The sequence below is a fragment of the Metopolophium dirhodum genome, chromosome 3 (genome assembly GCF_019925205.1).
Source record: "Metopolophium dirhodum isolate CAU chromosome 3, ASM1992520v1, whole genome shotgun sequence".
NCBI classification, from domain to species: domain Eukaryota; kingdom Metazoa; phylum Arthropoda; class Insecta; order Hemiptera; family Aphididae; genus Metopolophium; species Metopolophium dirhodum.
The window spans coordinates 22263382-22279951 of record NC_083562.1 but is presented as its reverse complement, the minus strand read 5'-3'; the positions used below and the strand labels follow the sequence as shown (position 1 = coordinate 22279951).

Genomic DNA, 16570 nt, shown 5'->3' with positions numbered 1-16570 from the left:
TAAATTATACTACCTATTGTAATTGATTATTATTATTATAGGTTTGCCTATTTCTCGAATAACCGTGGTTTTGTTTTATGAGTGAAATTGTCTTAAGGCCATAATAATTAATATCAAACAGATGAAAACAGTAGATAAGTGGTATTAGTCATTAGGTAGGTATAAGTATTCATGAGTATACAGATTCCTGAATATTTAGTTTTATTCGTGAACATCACCCTGCATAAGTATAATTCTCAACATATAATATAGAGATTAATAATTTAATGAGAATATTTTGTAATCCGGTGTTCAATCAAATACCTTGTTATATAATATATTATATGGCAGATTTAATGATCCTTTGAAATCGGGCCAAATAAACAATTTAAATTCCAATACGCCATCATTTTATTGTAAGCACTATTGACGAGATTGAAATGTACGATTAACAGCCAACAGGTTTCGTATTTTAGATTCTCCTAGAAGTGAAGAATGTATTATTGGTTTTATAATGATACAAAAAGATAAAAAAAAGTATTTCATTGATAGATTTTTTTTGTTTATTGTTTTTTGTATTTACGAAAACAAACACTGCGAGACACTTCGCACATTATATTATTATTCAGTCTTATATAGAAGTATTATTCATATATTTTTTATTTGTTTCTGTTAATTATTATAGCTGGCAGTTAGTCTGTTTATTTATATTGAAGTATTGAACCCATCAGCTACCTACCTAAATACCTAATCGCCAATCGGTCACCTGTGTACTAATTTGAAAATATATAGTTAGGTATATTTTATAGGTACGATATTGTAAGAATAGGAAGTAACTAAATCGGTTTTTGTTCAGTCAAAAACTATAATATGTGCCTATATATTTTTTTAAACAAAATTACATAGAAAAAGGTGGGTAAGTGGATGTCGCTCTGCTGTTCAGCAGGTTATAAGTGGGTCACTGTAATGGATGGTGTTAAATTTGAATTCAATGATATAATATCATTGTATAAGAAAAACGATTCTGAGCGAAAACGGTCAGTCAGCCTATGATATTACCAAGTATATTTGATGATATTATTGTGAATGAAATAATTTATATATAACCTATTTATGTGGAGCCTTGTTTTAAATTTTCAATCCTTGGCTAAAAAAGTTGAACATTTTATAAATTTTTAACTACAAAATAATTATTAAATTTTAAATTTCATAAATATTATCAAAATTGGAACTTTAAATACTTATAAAAAAAATTCAACAGCTATTGGAACAATAAATCAGGAGCCTTGCATTAAATTTGCACGCTTTTTTACCCAACAAATAAAATTTTATTGATATTTATAGAAAAAAAAAACAAAAAAAACTGAAAACTGGCAATGTCCGTAAACAGCTCAAAAAGAGTCAAAACATTTTCAAAATTGTATGGTGTATAGAGAATGAAAATATAAACATTCAGTAAAATTTTCATGTATCTACAGTTATTTGTTTTTGAATAACAACAAAATAGCAAAATCGTTACATGAGAAATCGAGTGAATATCAAATGTTGTAAAAATATGAATTTCAAACGCTCATAAAAATTTAATTTGACTTTCTTGTAAGTCATTTTTTTTTTCGATAAAGGTAAACAAACTTATGGATAATCTTGTATTACATTTTTGAAATCTTAGATTTAAAAAGAAAAATTTTTATGAATTCTCCACTCAAAATAATTTGCTAATTTTCGTGATGTTTCCGTATTTTGTCAATATTTGAACTTTAAATGCTTATAAATAAAAACTGTGACTAAGGATTTTTAATTTTTTTCATCTGCCTTTGAAACAATAACCTAGGAGCTTTCTATTAAATTTTCAAGCTTTTTAACCAACAAATAACATTTTATTGATATTTATAGAAAAAAAAACTAAAAAAAATGGAAACTGAAAATGTCTGTAAACAGCTCAAAAAAAATATTTTGAAAATGTTATGGTGTATAGAAAATTCTAATATAAACATTCAGTTAACATTTCATGTACTTTTTTTTTTTTTTTTTCGGTTAAATCGAGGACCGGAGGAGGAACCGCGTTAGCATTACTTACTCCTCCGGACTTACATTTCATGTACCTACGGTCATTTGTTTTTGAATTGCATCAAAAACCGAAATCGATTTTCTCGAAAACAGATTTTGCGTAAAAATTCCCGTTTTTCTTTCATTCTAAGCATTTTTACTGTCCTAAAAAGTTGACAGGCACAAAAAAAAAATAAAAATAAAAAAACACACATCATTATAAAATCAATACATTCATCGCTTCGCTCAGAATCTAAAATGTAATTACTGTTATTAAATATAGGTTGAAGTGTTGACTCATATAACAGTTTTACGATATTTTTAAGTTATTAGTTATTACATTCATTTTTTTCTCTTACTATCATGACATTTTACTATAGAGATTTAATTATATACAATAATGTATTATGTACTATTTTCATATAGTAGCAGAATTGTTTTTTTTTTATTTATCGAATTCCACAGAAAATAAAAGAAGATAAATAATGTTATTTTAATAACATTTTTAATCGGCAAATTGTATGAATTGCCAAACCGACGTTGTAATAATTATTAATTAATAATAATATATTATATATTGTTCTTATGCAATAGGAAATAATCCATATCAGTTTTCGGTAAACATAATATAATAATGAACTATAATACATAAATAACACCTACATATTATATATTATATAAAATATAATAGCGATCGACCCACATAGCCAAATCTCTTGACAGTCGTATTGGTAGTTGTAGTGTACGTTATTATATGGTTATCAATATTTGCAATAACAAAAAAAACGTGTGAAATACGTTTCAGGCGAATAATATTTTTTACGTTTTTATCAATATACTAAGATTATAAAAACAATTATAATATGTTAATATATCGTATGACGTGTCCGTTAACGATAAATGATCAGTATTACCTACGGAATACGGATACCTATTTATTTAATTTATTTAACTTGTGAAAATAATAATTTTTAATTAGCCGATATCTTATATTATTATAAAAAAACATTCTTGTATTAAACAAAGCAGTAGGTATTAGGTACCATAAAAGCTGAATCGATTATTGGTTGGATGAATGGCAATGTGGTGGTAAGTGGTAACTACGTCATGTCTACATGTAAAATTAAACATCAAATTGATACGTCAAGTATTATAAATTAATTATTATTAATTAATACCTATATCACCAATGTTGTGGTGAGGATGGATGAATGGCAGATATTTCAACATAACGCCTTCTCATTCGTCATATATAGATTTAGAGTATTTCAGATGAGTTTTGCGCCACTGACGAATATTATTATTAGGTATTACAAATATGTAGGTACCTACTTATCATGTATATTATTGATATTCGTCATGACAAAAGCTGTTTCTAACTTTTTAACCCTTCAACACCATACATACATACATGTACCTAAGTATTTACTTTATTATAATGGAGAAAAAGTTACCTGACGATAAAAAAAAAATTGGCCTGTTTACATTAAAGCACCCCTGCTGTGAAAAAACTTGGATGGACCAAAGGTATAATATAATCAAGTGGCACAATTTCGCTGAAATCAATCCAGTGTAGGTATACGACCGTGGTTTTAAAGTCTATAATGTTGTATCCATTTAGGTTATATAGGTAATAATAATGAATACTATAATGACTGCATAATTGAACGGACCTACAGCATAATTCTATGGTTATGTTATTATATATAGGTAATATTATCTATTTAGCTGACTAAGTATAATTAGTTTACCCTCTGTTGGACGCATCTCGCTCAATGTCACCTCCGATACAGGCAATAATTAAAACATAATATAATGCACAATAATTATTATTATTACGTCAAATAGTTTCAAACAAGTTTTTGTATGAAATAACTCATTTGCAGATCGTATTAATCGCACGATCGATTTCCCTTTACTCGTCATAACGTATCTCTTCGCTGCAGATTAGAATGATTATATATATAGGTATTGTATCTATGTACATAAATCTGTGTTGATATTCACTCGCGTTTGAAAATTAATATATTTTATGGTATATAATATTATAAATGATAAATTTTGACTTTTCAACTGATGGCCAACGTAAAATATTACACGGAACGATTCCGACCTCCCCATCACATATTTTATATTGTTGTCGGTATATATATTATTTTATGTAATCATGTTGTGCTTTCGTCGAAGAGAAAACATTTCTAAGAGACGTAAAGGATAATAATAAGTATAGGTATACCTATACTCTTCCACGAGCTGTATTTGTTATGGCTTTATGATTCTGCAGAAAAAAAAAGTTTGTTAATAAAGGATCGTTACAATATAGGAACACTTATAATCAGTAAATTCCAAATGGATTATTATAGGTAATTATCACGTGTTCAAAGTAAGTATAAAAAAAAAAGACGGAAAAATGAACAATATTATTGTAATATATTATATACCTATGATTGGGTGCACACTGATTCAGTGTAACAAAAAGTGGGCACGTATAGGTGTCGAGTGTGGAGTCACTGTAATGGATATTGTGTTAAATTTGAATTCTATGATCATTGTTTACGAACAACGAATTTGAACTGAGATATAGAGTGTCAGTCTAGGATATTTTATTTTACCTTTATTAATGTTGCTATTTGTAATAACTAATAATAATAGGCAAGTAGGTATAGCCGTATAGGTTGAATTAAATTTTGCAAAAAAAAAATTTACATTTGCATCATAATATAATATAGGTTAGGTCTTAGGTACCAGCTATTATAGTAGGTATTATTTTAAAATGTTCAGTACTTACTTTTTGGCTGTAGTATGCACTATACCTACTTATGATCATCCCTCGAGGAACCTTGTACCTAATACATTTTCGAGCTTATTAGCTAAAAAAAATTGAACAGTTTATACAATTTTAAATCAAAAGAACTTGCACATTTTCATGATTTTCATGAATTTTGTCAACGTTTGAACATAAAATGCTTAAACAAAATAGCGTGCGTATTTTATATGTATATAAAAATATTTTTAAATATAGCTTTAATAATTACTCTGACTTATAATAACCGATAGGTTAGGTTAGGTTATACCTTACACTGTTAAGCTTTTTTGACAGCGCAAACATTTTTGTATCCATTATTTAAAATGCTTTTATTGAATTTGTTAGTAGGTAGGTACTTATACAGTAAATTATACACTTATACCACTATACTTAATAGCAATTAGATACCTATATGGCTATATGGGTCAATAAAATAATACCTTAAACACATTTTATAGTTATTAATTTTGTTGAGGATTAGTTTCATTTAATGCTTAACAAAATTAATCTTTGAAAATGATTGCATACAGGTATTTAATCATCAGTTGCGGATTTATGGAAAAAGGCCCAGTCGGCGTTTTAGTTTTTATGGGCCAGATATGATCCGAACATTTTCAATTAATTGTAGGTATGTTATTATAAGTACCTATATCGGTTAGGACCCTGTCGTTAAATCCACCACTGTTAAATATGAAATAATTATAGGTATCTACCTACAATAATGACATTCAGAACCTAATTAGTGTTTTATTTTTAGTCAAATCCTTAAGTATTGACAAATGTATGAATTTCAAATACCTATGTCATTATGTCAATATTATGCATAGAGTAAAGAATATAGGTATTATTATTAATTAATATGGTATTTTAAATTATTTTTGTAACCTACAATCGTCAATCTTACAGTTTTTTGCCGCATTGATTGTTTTTAGAAACGGGCTTCCAGTTCCACCTTTATGGGTCTGTGTTCGGTCGTCTGTAGAAGTAGAATTAAATACCTATTTAAAACTATAAATTCATATCGAAACTGGCGAACAATACATAGATAGGTATGTACAGGTATAGGTAATAGATATTACTGAAACTCTAGCGATTCCGCCGAAATAATTGCCAGGTGATAGGCCTATGTGAATACCTACCTAGGTACGTAACTAAGTCTCAGATAGTCGACGACAAACAAACTATAAAAATAAGTTTGACTTTTAGGTAGATAGGTACTTATAAAGAGTTAGAGTGGACTGTATACCAACAGGCTAGGTAGGTGGTATAGCAAGTGTATAACACCTATTAGAAAAGTAAGTAATCAGAAGTTAGTCAACTGATATCCTTAACCTAATGAATAACGCTTTCAATTTCAATTGTTTTTTATACGAACAATAAATAAAAATACAAATCAATGTACAACAATTATTCAGATTACACCATCAAAAAACGCTATACGTAAAACTAAGTAAGTTCTTTCTTGAAAAAAAGCAAAAAATTTGTCAGGTGTGGGGTTCGAACCCACGCTCCCGTTTGGGAACCAGAGCTTAAATCTGGCGCCTTAGACCGCTCGGCCAACCTGACAGATATGAAACTCATGGTTTTTACACTCATTTAAAAATGTATACAAAACTAAAGGCAGACAGATTGGTTCAAATGTAATCTTGAGCTTCTTTTATGAAGAAACTAAGAAATATTGTTCTAGAAGTCTTACAGCAAGTACTATTCCTTAAACTTAAAACCAATAGCAAACAAACTATAAGTTTGAATAAAGAAAGTCTTGTGAAATTATATTATTGTTTCAATTATATCAAATATTGTATTTACTATTTATTAAGTATTTTTAAATGAATTAAACACCTTAAAAATAAATAAAATAGTGATGTGGATCACATGAAAAATGTATTCATTTAAAGTTCAATAAAATGTAATGGACTAATCACAGGCCTCTAAATCATGTTTATAATACCATTAGCTCACTATTGATACATTAAATGCTTAACTCAGCATAATTAGTATTCTAATAACCTAATATATATATTGGTGTTTTTTTTTTTAAATTTTTTTTTCGAGTAATTTTCTTTACTTAATTTATTATAAATAAAGTACTCCAAAAAATGTATCTTAATTAATATTATATCAGCCCTATTGATATTTAATGAACTGTTTAATTTGAAACATAAGGTATGGTTATTGGTTAGTCAACTTAAACAAATAAATTGAACAGTCTAACTTTATCTCAAATATATTTGTTATCTCTAGTATTCGAGATCAGAATACAAAACATTTAGTTACTTACTTTCTTAATTTGAAATAAAATACCGATTTATCACAATTTTCAATAAAACATAATTAAAGTTGACAATGCTTTTAAAATATAAAAATAAAACAGTGGATTTTATTCATTTATTTTTTTCATACAGTGAAAATAACTTACTTTAAACAAAAATATTTAAATATAATATGTAATAAGTTAGTTACGTAAAAGAAGACACTAAAAAAATAAAACAAAATTAATATTGAGAATGATAACATATTAAGGTGTATATAGTTTTATTTATCAAGAGATTAAATCAAAAAAAGTATTGTACAGTATTTACATTTTACATATTAATAAATTGGATATTGATTTTGTTTTTGAATACAAAAGCCAATCGGCTCAATCGGCTTTTGTATAATTGACAATCATTTACCAACACGCACGAATGCATCATCAATGAGTTCTTCATCTGTAATTGAAGGAGATGCTGAATGTGGTGAAGGTACTAATAATGGTGATGGTACAGGAGATTTGAGAATATGTACCGATACAGAGGGTGTCGTCGCGTATGTTGTAACAGGAGTAACAGGCTTTGGTTGATATACAGAGTTATTCGGTATTTCCTCTTTTTTTTGTGAGTAGTCTTTACATTCTGACATTTCAACAGTTGTGTCAGCTTTTGGGGTATGGAAAGAAATTAAAGGTAAGTCAATTTTTAGGCTACTCAAAGCAGATTCTTTGGGTTTAAGTCTTTCTTCAACTGTCGTAACTGTTATACCAGGTAATGAATTTAATCGCTCTGTTGTACTTTTTTTCTGGCAAATATAATCACCCTGGTTGTACTTTTTGTCCACATCGCTCTTCTTCGCTAAATCCATGGGTTTAGAAGTATCGGCTTTTGTTTCAGTACATCTTTTTTCATCAGCGTTAGCTCGAGCAGAAAGTTTTGGAATTTGAAACTTACTCGTATCTAATTTATGTTTAATAATGCTCTCAACAGGATTAACTACTTTTAAAGATTCTTCGTCTTTAGACGTTGGACTAGATTTTCTCATCTCAGCTCTAGCAAAAATAGACTTTTCACTTCTTATTTTGCCCGATCCAGATTTTACTTTGGTTACAGTCAAGTTTGACTTATTTTTTGGTACACTAAATGATTGTTTAGATTGAGAAGAACTCGGACCAGGTTTTGGGATTGAATAGGTAGTCTTTTTACTGTTTAATCCACTGAAACTTCCAGATTTTGGTCCAGGTTTAGGAGAACCAGCCACCGAACTTTTTTGTTTTGACTCCTTTGTTCTTGTTTTATTTATTGTTATCTTCATTCCATCAGAACTATGTTTTACCTGGTAAGAGTCAGGATTTTTCATATTTATATTTGTATTCAATGCTATTCCTTTATCAAAAGCTTTTGGAGTAGATTCTTTATTTTTAGGTACTTCAGAATCAACGGAGTAATGTTGAGCAGTTTTGTCTTTTGACAAACGATCTATCACAGCACTTAGCTTGCGGCATTTCATTTGAGCCTTATTTGAGTCCGGAGGAATAGGAGTTCCAAGATCTTCAATATCACTTTTCTTAGAACTCGATTTTGAACTTTTAGGGCTTTGGCTCAACGAAGAGTTACTAGAAGCATAACTTCGTTTTTCCTTGTCCTTTGAAAATTCTTTACTTTTTTGCTTTGATTCACTTTTTGGACTATGGACAGACATTTTTAACGCAGACAGACTAGGCTTGCCAGAATTTGACTTTGGTGAAGTTACTGTATACTTATTAGAATTAGGCAATGATACACTGCTAATAGATAAAGTAGGGGATGTACTTTGTTTTAATTTTTGAGCTGTTCCCAACTTCATCATCATAGTACTTGAAGGTAACTGATTTGAAGCATAATCACTTGGTGATGATGACCGACTGGAGTCTGACATTTTAAGAGACCCAGAGTGTTTTTTTAATTTTTCAGGTACATTGGTTTCAGTCTCCAATTTCCTCTTCCTTTTCTTTTCTATTTTACCTTCAATATCTTTTTTACTTTTCTTAGACTTCTCTTCAGCTATAGTCTTAGCAGAAATCGGAGTTATAGTTATAGAGCTAGGTACATTTGGTATGGGTATAACTTCAATATTTGGCCTTCTGTCAACAGTAACTTGTGGTAATATTTGTGGAGAAGGAATAGAACTTAAATCCACAGCTGTTATACTAACTGAAGGCGATTGGTGTATTTTATCTGAAGTAATGTCTTTTTTGTCTTCGTCTTTCATAGAAACTAATGCCTCTTTAGCTGTCATTTTAATAAATTCTTTAACATCATTGAGATCATGAAGATCTGGACCATCATCGTCAATTTCAAATAATGATTGGCTGGATTGTTCAACATCTTCATTTATAGTGTCAAATTCTCCAGAAACTGTAGAACTACTTTTTTCCACGGAGTCGTCACTTGATGTTTCTATTATGACTTGACCTGTGTCTGGAGGAGGTTTTTCGTCTTCACCTTTTCCATTATCATCTGCTAATATGCTTATCAGTTCCTCAGTTTTAGTTGGTGAGTTTTTTGGATCAGGTGGATCTTCTTGAAGGCTGGCATCCCTAAAAGACGACTGCTCTTTTTGTTCTTCTTGATCAACATCCATTGGAAATTGATTAAAATCTATATCAGGCAAAAATGAGGGGTCTGAAATATATTGGTCCAAATCCCTTTGAATCATGGATGCTGGAAAACAATCAAGAGAACTAGCTCCATCCAAAGGTTCAAGTTTGACATCTAGATCAGATGAAAAATCAGGACCAGCTGAAGGATCAGCAAAATGTTGATTTAAGTCAGAGCTATCCCCTAAATTGGTTGATCCTCCAGTTCCAGATAAATTATTTTTAATATTAGTTTCAAGGCTCTGTTGGTTTTCTCGTTCCCAAGTTTGGATAAGACTTCGCATTGTTATTGGAATTGAAAAACATCTAAAATAATTATAGTTAGTAAATTGTCTTCAAAATTGATAAAATATTTAACTACAAACCTTTGCAGTACTCTACTCGCAAATTCAGGTGAAGTTAAAACCGATTCACCGTTTGTTTCTGATGAAGATGTGTAAACCTGACACTGCAGTCTAGATATATCAGATAGATCAAATTCAGCAGTTGCTAAACTTTCTTCAATCGGATGTTCAAATGAAACAACTAAATGTTGCCAAGACATTTCTTCATATGCAGCAATTTCAAATACTGTTGTATTGAACATTTCTGGAAATCAATTTACCACATATTACAATAAACTATTATAACAAAGTTAAATGTTAATAAAACTTACCCTGCTGACATTCGGGACGCACACATGAACGAATCAAACAATTGAATAATGCTTGTTGTCGGAGATAAGCTATAATTCTAGTTACTTGAGATGGATGAGTAAATTTTATGTTTTGTATAAATACACCTTTTAGATTGGAATCGGTCAAAAAATAGCAATGCTGCTGATCTGGTAATGTCTAACAGAAATAAAACAACAAGAATAAGTAACAACAAATAAAAAGAATAAAGATAGTACTTTACTGTTTTAATTCAAATTGGGAAAAATAATTGTAAAAATATAAATCATTAGTTTTAAAATTAAAATTTTAGTACAACAGTTTAACAAAGCTTTAGAATTGTATGTACTTTAAGAGAAATATAAGAAGTGAATTACCTATATTAATTTTTTATATAACTTACAACACTGAGAGGTTGTGAACTTGGTTCAATGATCATTCCAAGCAAAGATCTAGGTGCAGACATCTCTAAATCCATTTCAATAACAGATTTTATATTTTCAGCTAATTGGAGGCAAATTGGCATTGGTTCGTTTAATCTCAATACAAATACTGCAGGAAGAGTAATACTGTTTTGAACTGTAAATGGTACAAATATTGGCGTACTAAAAAAAATATTTAAATATGATTATTATATTTATAAATAATTTGTTAATATAAATATCAAAATACTTTATCCCGGTTGAACTTCTAGAAGCACTTAATAATGAAGTAGACTGAACATTAGTTGTGGTAGCTGCTTCAATGCATACCGTGGCATAACAACCAACATCAAGAGTTTCCTTGTCTAAATTCATCATAGTATTATTTTCTACATCCAATAAATCATAAGGAGAAACAAAAAAAATTATTTTCATTGGATGTCCTATAAAAATAATTATAAATTTGAATTAATTTAGTAATCATATTTTAATTGTGTATTAATACATATTATTTAATTTAAGTACCTCCTCTTCTAGGTTTAACTACTCCTAATGGAGTCTTATGTACCATTGATATCAAATCTTTATGATAAGTGTAATGAACTTGGGCAAAAGTTTCTAAATCAGCTTCTAGAGTTTGAAGAGCATTAAAAGCACGACACTTAACCATTTTATCTGCATTCAATTGATAAATAGATGCTAATCCTTCAAGTTGAGATGTAAAATCAGCAAAGTCACAGTTGGCAAGACTTTTTATCAGATCAGCGCAACTCTATAACACATAAATATTTATCAAAACATATATTTAAAAGAAATATAATTAGGTAAATAAATATTGATACCTATCAATATTAAACGAACACACAACACAATTTTTTTCTCTTAAATAATTATTGTAGACAAACTTATTAATACGATCTAGACAAAATTTGAAAAAAAAAATATTATTTTAGGAGATAGGTATTGAAAAACTTAAAACAAGCGCAAGATATCATTAAGCCAGACACCACACAATTGTCTATCTTATATAATATTTAAAAGTTTCCAGATTACTTAGCCTGTTTTTAGGTGCAAAAGTAACCCACTTCATACGATTATTTACTTATTAGAAATGTATGTTATTGTTTTTTCCATAGTCAATTTGATATGTATTTTCGTGCTAATGATGATAGTGGAACCAAAGTTTTGCATCTTTTTTTGTTTTTAAAATAGCATAAGCCTGGCTTGTAAAATGTTTTTTAATATTGAAAAAAAAATGTAATTTCTAGTTTCACTATAAACTGTCTTCAGAACAATAAAATAAAAATTATATTATAATTTTCAAATCAGTAAAATATTATTGTTTGAGGTGGAATCTTTAAAATATATAAGATAGATGATTGTGAGGTGTCTAGCTCAATAATGTAATGAGGTTTTTTTTTAATTCCCCATAAATCAATGAATAATGTGAATAAAAATTAAAAACCTAGTTTCAATAGGTACCATTATTCTAAGAAATTAAGTACTTAATACTTATGAGCTAAAAAGAATCATATTTTGTGTAGTGTACTCTAATACTAAAACATAATGTTGTATATGGTAAATTAACTAAAGATAAAATGTTGATGCATACACAGACTTTCCTTTATTGGTTCTTGAATATAGATAATAAGTTATGAGTTATTTATAAAAAGTATATTGAACGTAAAATATAGAATTTTAATACAAGATTTAACATTAAAAGTTGATTCAAAATTACTGAGCAATAGTAGTAAATAATAATTAGTAATTGCATAATCAAATGGTATGAGATTACACGATTACACGTATGAGTAAGAGTGTGAGTTGAAATTCAATGAGAAAACAAACTATAGCACTATTAAAAAATTAATATTTGCAGCAAATATTTAAAAATTAAATAAGTACATTATTAAGTACTCCAGTCAGTCGTGTTTTAAAGAAATTAATATAGGCAATTTTACATGAGGACATTAAAATGAGTTATAAGTGTGTGAAAAGTAAATGAACATTAGTATGTGTGAGTTTAATCTGTAATCGTTTTCGGTCAATATTTCCTAAAAATGTCCTGAATTATAACAGTAGGCCTGCATAATACCGCCTGGTATATCGGCCGTTATTTATATTCGTCGGCAATTAACTTACATACGCACAGGCATTGACAGATATTTTAAATTATGATCAACTTTTTCAATTTAAAATAAGCGGTTTTTAGACCAATAAGCTAGACTAAACTGGAGGAATTGGTTTGATGGATTTTAATTTTGAAAACGGATTAAGATTGATTAACAAGTTAACTAGGTTTTGCCAGAGGTGATTTTTAACATTCCTTATAATGGTTAGTGTTATGATGATTACTATAAATACAAAAATATCATATTTTTATTCTTGGATATCACAGTTGAAAAAATAAATATTCAAAATCACCTCTGGCATAACCTAGTAAACTTGTTAATTAATCATAATCCGTTTTCAAAAATAAAATTCAAACCAAATTCCTCCAGTTTTGTCTAGCTTATTATTGGTCTAAAAGTCACTTTTTTTTATCGACTGGAGCCTCTTTAACCTAATTTAATATGCCCATATATATATATTTATTTATTTATCAATTTTTTTGTTTTCTTTTACATCAAACTGTTAAGGAGTAAGAGAGTTTTTATTGTTTGTATCATTACATTTTAGTTTAGTTCTGCTAATTTAATATTGCAAGAAACAAGAAAAATAATAAATAAATAAATAAATATTTAATATGAAGATGTTGTAGAAATAGTATAATTAATTGTACTTGTGGTTCTGATTTTCCATCATGATGAATCTTCACATCTTTTACTCCTCCATTGTCTTCTAATATAATTTCCAAATAAAACATATCTGAAGAAACAAATATATCTTTACCAGAAGGACCAACAGTAAACTTTAAACTAAAAAAAAAAAAAATATATACGTATATCTATTATTAAGTTCATAAATATAGAATGACTAACAGAATACTAACAATGTAATATTATAGTATAAACGTGTCAATAATAAACAGTTAAAGTTACCCTAAATGCCTGCTGACACTGTCTAAACGTTCAATCATTGTCTGCAAAGTAGTCACCTTGATATTTTGTTGTAGTAGATCCAGAGATTTTTGAACAAGACATTTTTCATTTGGATCTACATTAATACGTTTTTCCTAAGAAAAAAAAACATTAGTAAGTTTTCTAAATTTTTTTAGAGTTCATAATAGGTCTCGGAATAGGTACATCATAAGATATATTAAATAAGGTGTACAATATACTTATGAACTTAATTTTAATTATTGATAAATGAAATCCCAATGTTTTAATCTTAAACATATTTAATTCTCATTACCTCAATCACCATAGGTAGCTTACAGGGTACAGTCGACTCTCAATAATGCAAACCTTCGATAGTTAGAAACTTTCGATAATTCAGAGTAATTGCTTGTTCCCTTAAAAATCTCACAGTAATTTGAATAAAAATAATGCATTTAAGTAAAAATAATGCATTTAAGTAAAAATTAAATTGTTAATTTGTAGTAAAAATTTAGGGAAAACTAGCTTTCAACACCCGACAATTCGAAGTTCAACACTCGGCCATTCAAAGTATATTCACCAAAACATATTTCTTATAATCTAATTGTTAATAATTTACCTTAAAATTGTGAATACATTTAGCTTATTATTTACAATAACTATCAAATTATTATTGTAAGTACAACATTTATTTGTCATAACTCAGTAAGTAACTCAAATTATTTTTTTGCTCTATTGATTTTTAGAGCCACTCAGCAATTCAAGCTCTCAGTAATTCAATTTTTTTCAGAAATCCTACCAACTTCAAATTTTTGAGAGTCAACTGTAATTAGTCATTTTAGTTAAAAAATGTATTTATTCAATATTCAGATTAAGCTTGTCTATTGATTATTAATTAAAAACTTAATAATCATTTACGATCCCAAAAATTATTTATTTTTTTAAAACAGCTATACCTATACATATTTTATATGGTTATGAATAAAATATTATATTATGTGAATAATCTTACAATGAATAAATATCTGATATCTCAAGACAAATTCTCTCTACTGTGAAGTTAAATTATACTATCAATTATCTATGATTTTGGTTTTTGGGTACTTACGTGTTATCTCGACTACCCAAATATTCCCAAGACTACCTGTTGGAATCATCCGGGTTATCTCGACTACCTCCGTAGACCGTAATTTATTAATAAATATATATTCCCCGCGTTGTAATGTACAATATTTAATTTTGTCTTCGATGTACAATGTACCTACCTACTATAAGCAGATTAGTTGACATTAACCACTTTCTGTTTGGTTATTCCCGAACTGTAATCTGTATCATTGTTATGTACAATTTAATTTTGTCTTCATTGTACAATGGTTTTTATTTCGTCAGTCATTCGACAATCGTCCTATTTTCCGTATTAGCGCTACGTCTAGTTAAATATATCGTTTAGTCAATATGAATTTTTTTAATTTGCCATCGTCCGAGAAGGAGGCTGTTAATTTTCTCCAAGAACGCGGAGTGTTGCCAAGTGCACGGATTTGTCCGAACAATCACTTGGCAAAATTGTATTTTGGAAAAGAAATCTTTTGGAAATGTAATATTAAAAAAATGCCAAAAAGGGGAAAATTGTCGAAATTGATGAAAGTTTGTTTTCGAAAAGAAAAAATCCTGTTGGGAGAGTACTTCCCGAATAGTGGATATTCGGAGGAATTTGTCGCGAGACAAAAGAGTCATTTTTATTAAAAGTACCTGACAGAAAAACAGGAACTTTACTTACTAAGTTTTTTCTTATAATATTATAACAAGCATCATATTATACACACATTGACATGATACATGTGTATATGACATATTTATAAACATACACAGTATTTGAAAGATTCGAGGCTAGTAGTTAAGATTAAGCTTAGTTAAAAACAGGGTTAAAAATGTACACAGGTGAGGGGCATCAAATAAGATTTTCTCCAGGCCCCCATTTCTGTAAAATAGGCCTTGATTCTAACACGACAATCATTATTGTTGTTCATAGGTAACAAAATACTTTTAAGTAAACGTTACTGATGTAAAATGCTATCAAACATAAATACTTAATAACTATTTGTCAACTCACCAGTAAAGCTAGTTTGATGTTTTTAATAGAGTCCGTCAACGGTTTGTACTGGGACTGAAGTGCTTTGCTCCGCAGCTTTTCCATCATCAACTGCATTTGAAGTTTTCTCGATTTATCCTCTGATATCCCATTATGCAACAGGACTGTGGCCGACATGAACACCAAATGATATGTTATTTAATATCTCAACATTTCCCTACGTTCTTTATCGTCGACTGAAGTCTAGACCACCTAGGTGGCCGAAAAAATACTAGCTAGAAATCTAGAATACGATCTTACCTGCTGACTGTGTGGCGGCGTTCATGATCGTTGAAACTAGTTTCGAAGAGAAAGGGAACAATCGGCAAAATACTTAGACAGAGCGAAACTGGGACACGCTTTTCAGCAGCTGATAGTACAATAATAATAATAATAACGTATTCGTAGAAAGTAATAAAATTGTAAATGAGTAATGAATGTAGTTGCAGTTGTATATACTTCAACACGTCTTGTATATTCACTAAATTAGTCCAGTTCAGTAGTTCACCTCTTGTATTGCTATAACTTATAAATAAGGTTTTTTTTTTATTGTTGTTTTCTTTTTCGATAATATGATCTTTTTTATAACCTCAAACTTGATGTTTTT

General features: G+C 28.8%; 1 protein-coding gene and 1 non-coding gene across 3 annotated transcripts; both read right to left on the bottom strand.

Annotated features, from left to right (window-relative positions):
- Window positions 1-6313: 6313 nt before the first annotated feature.
- Window positions 6314-6397, bottom strand: Trnal-uaa (transfer RNA leucine (anticodon UAA)). Its single transcript has one exon. It is a non-coding gene; the product is annotated as a tRNA-Leu (tRNA).
- A 792-nt stretch (window positions 6398-7189) lies between these two features.
- On the bottom strand, window positions 7190-16545 carry LOC132940149 (mediator of RNA polymerase II transcription subunit 1). Of its 2 annotated transcripts, XM_061007589.1 has the most exons (10): window positions 16225-16545; window positions 15946-16088; window positions 13839-13972; window positions 13580-13715; window positions 11323-11569; window positions 11048-11240; window positions 10779-10980; window positions 10378-10555; window positions 10088-10310; window positions 7190-10028 (listed from the first exon to the last, which is right to left on the bottom strand). In XM_061007589.1, exons 1-10 carry the CDS (start codon window positions 16247-16249, stop codon window positions 7499-7501), a joined length of 4011 nt encoding a protein of 1336 aa, XP_060863572.1. In that variant the 5' UTR covers window positions 16250-16545; the 3' UTR covers window positions 7190-7498. The 2 variants fall into 2 exon arrangements, with proteins under 2 accessions (XP_060863572.1, XP_060863573.1); XM_061007590.1 differs by lacking the exons at window positions 13580-13715; window positions 13839-13972; window positions 15946-16088; window positions 16225-16545 and adding an exon at window positions 11640-11655.
- Window positions 16546-16570: the final 25 nt, after the last annotated feature.

What these genes read in the sequence shown, in the direction of transcription:
- LOC132940149 (XM_061007589.1), bottom strand. Translation starts at nt 16,249, where the DNA reads ATGAACGCCGCCACACAGTCAGCAG. An exon ending in AGTGTCAGCAGGCATTTAGG is followed by an intron (nt 13,716 to 13,838) that starts GTAACTTTAACT and finishes TTTTTTTTTTAG; the next exon opens with TTTAAAGTTTACTGTTGGTC. An exon ending in ATGGAAAATCAGAACCACAA is followed by an intron (nt 11,570 to 13,579) that starts GTACAATTAATT and finishes TATGTGTTATAG; the next exon opens with AGTTGCGCTGATCTGATAAA.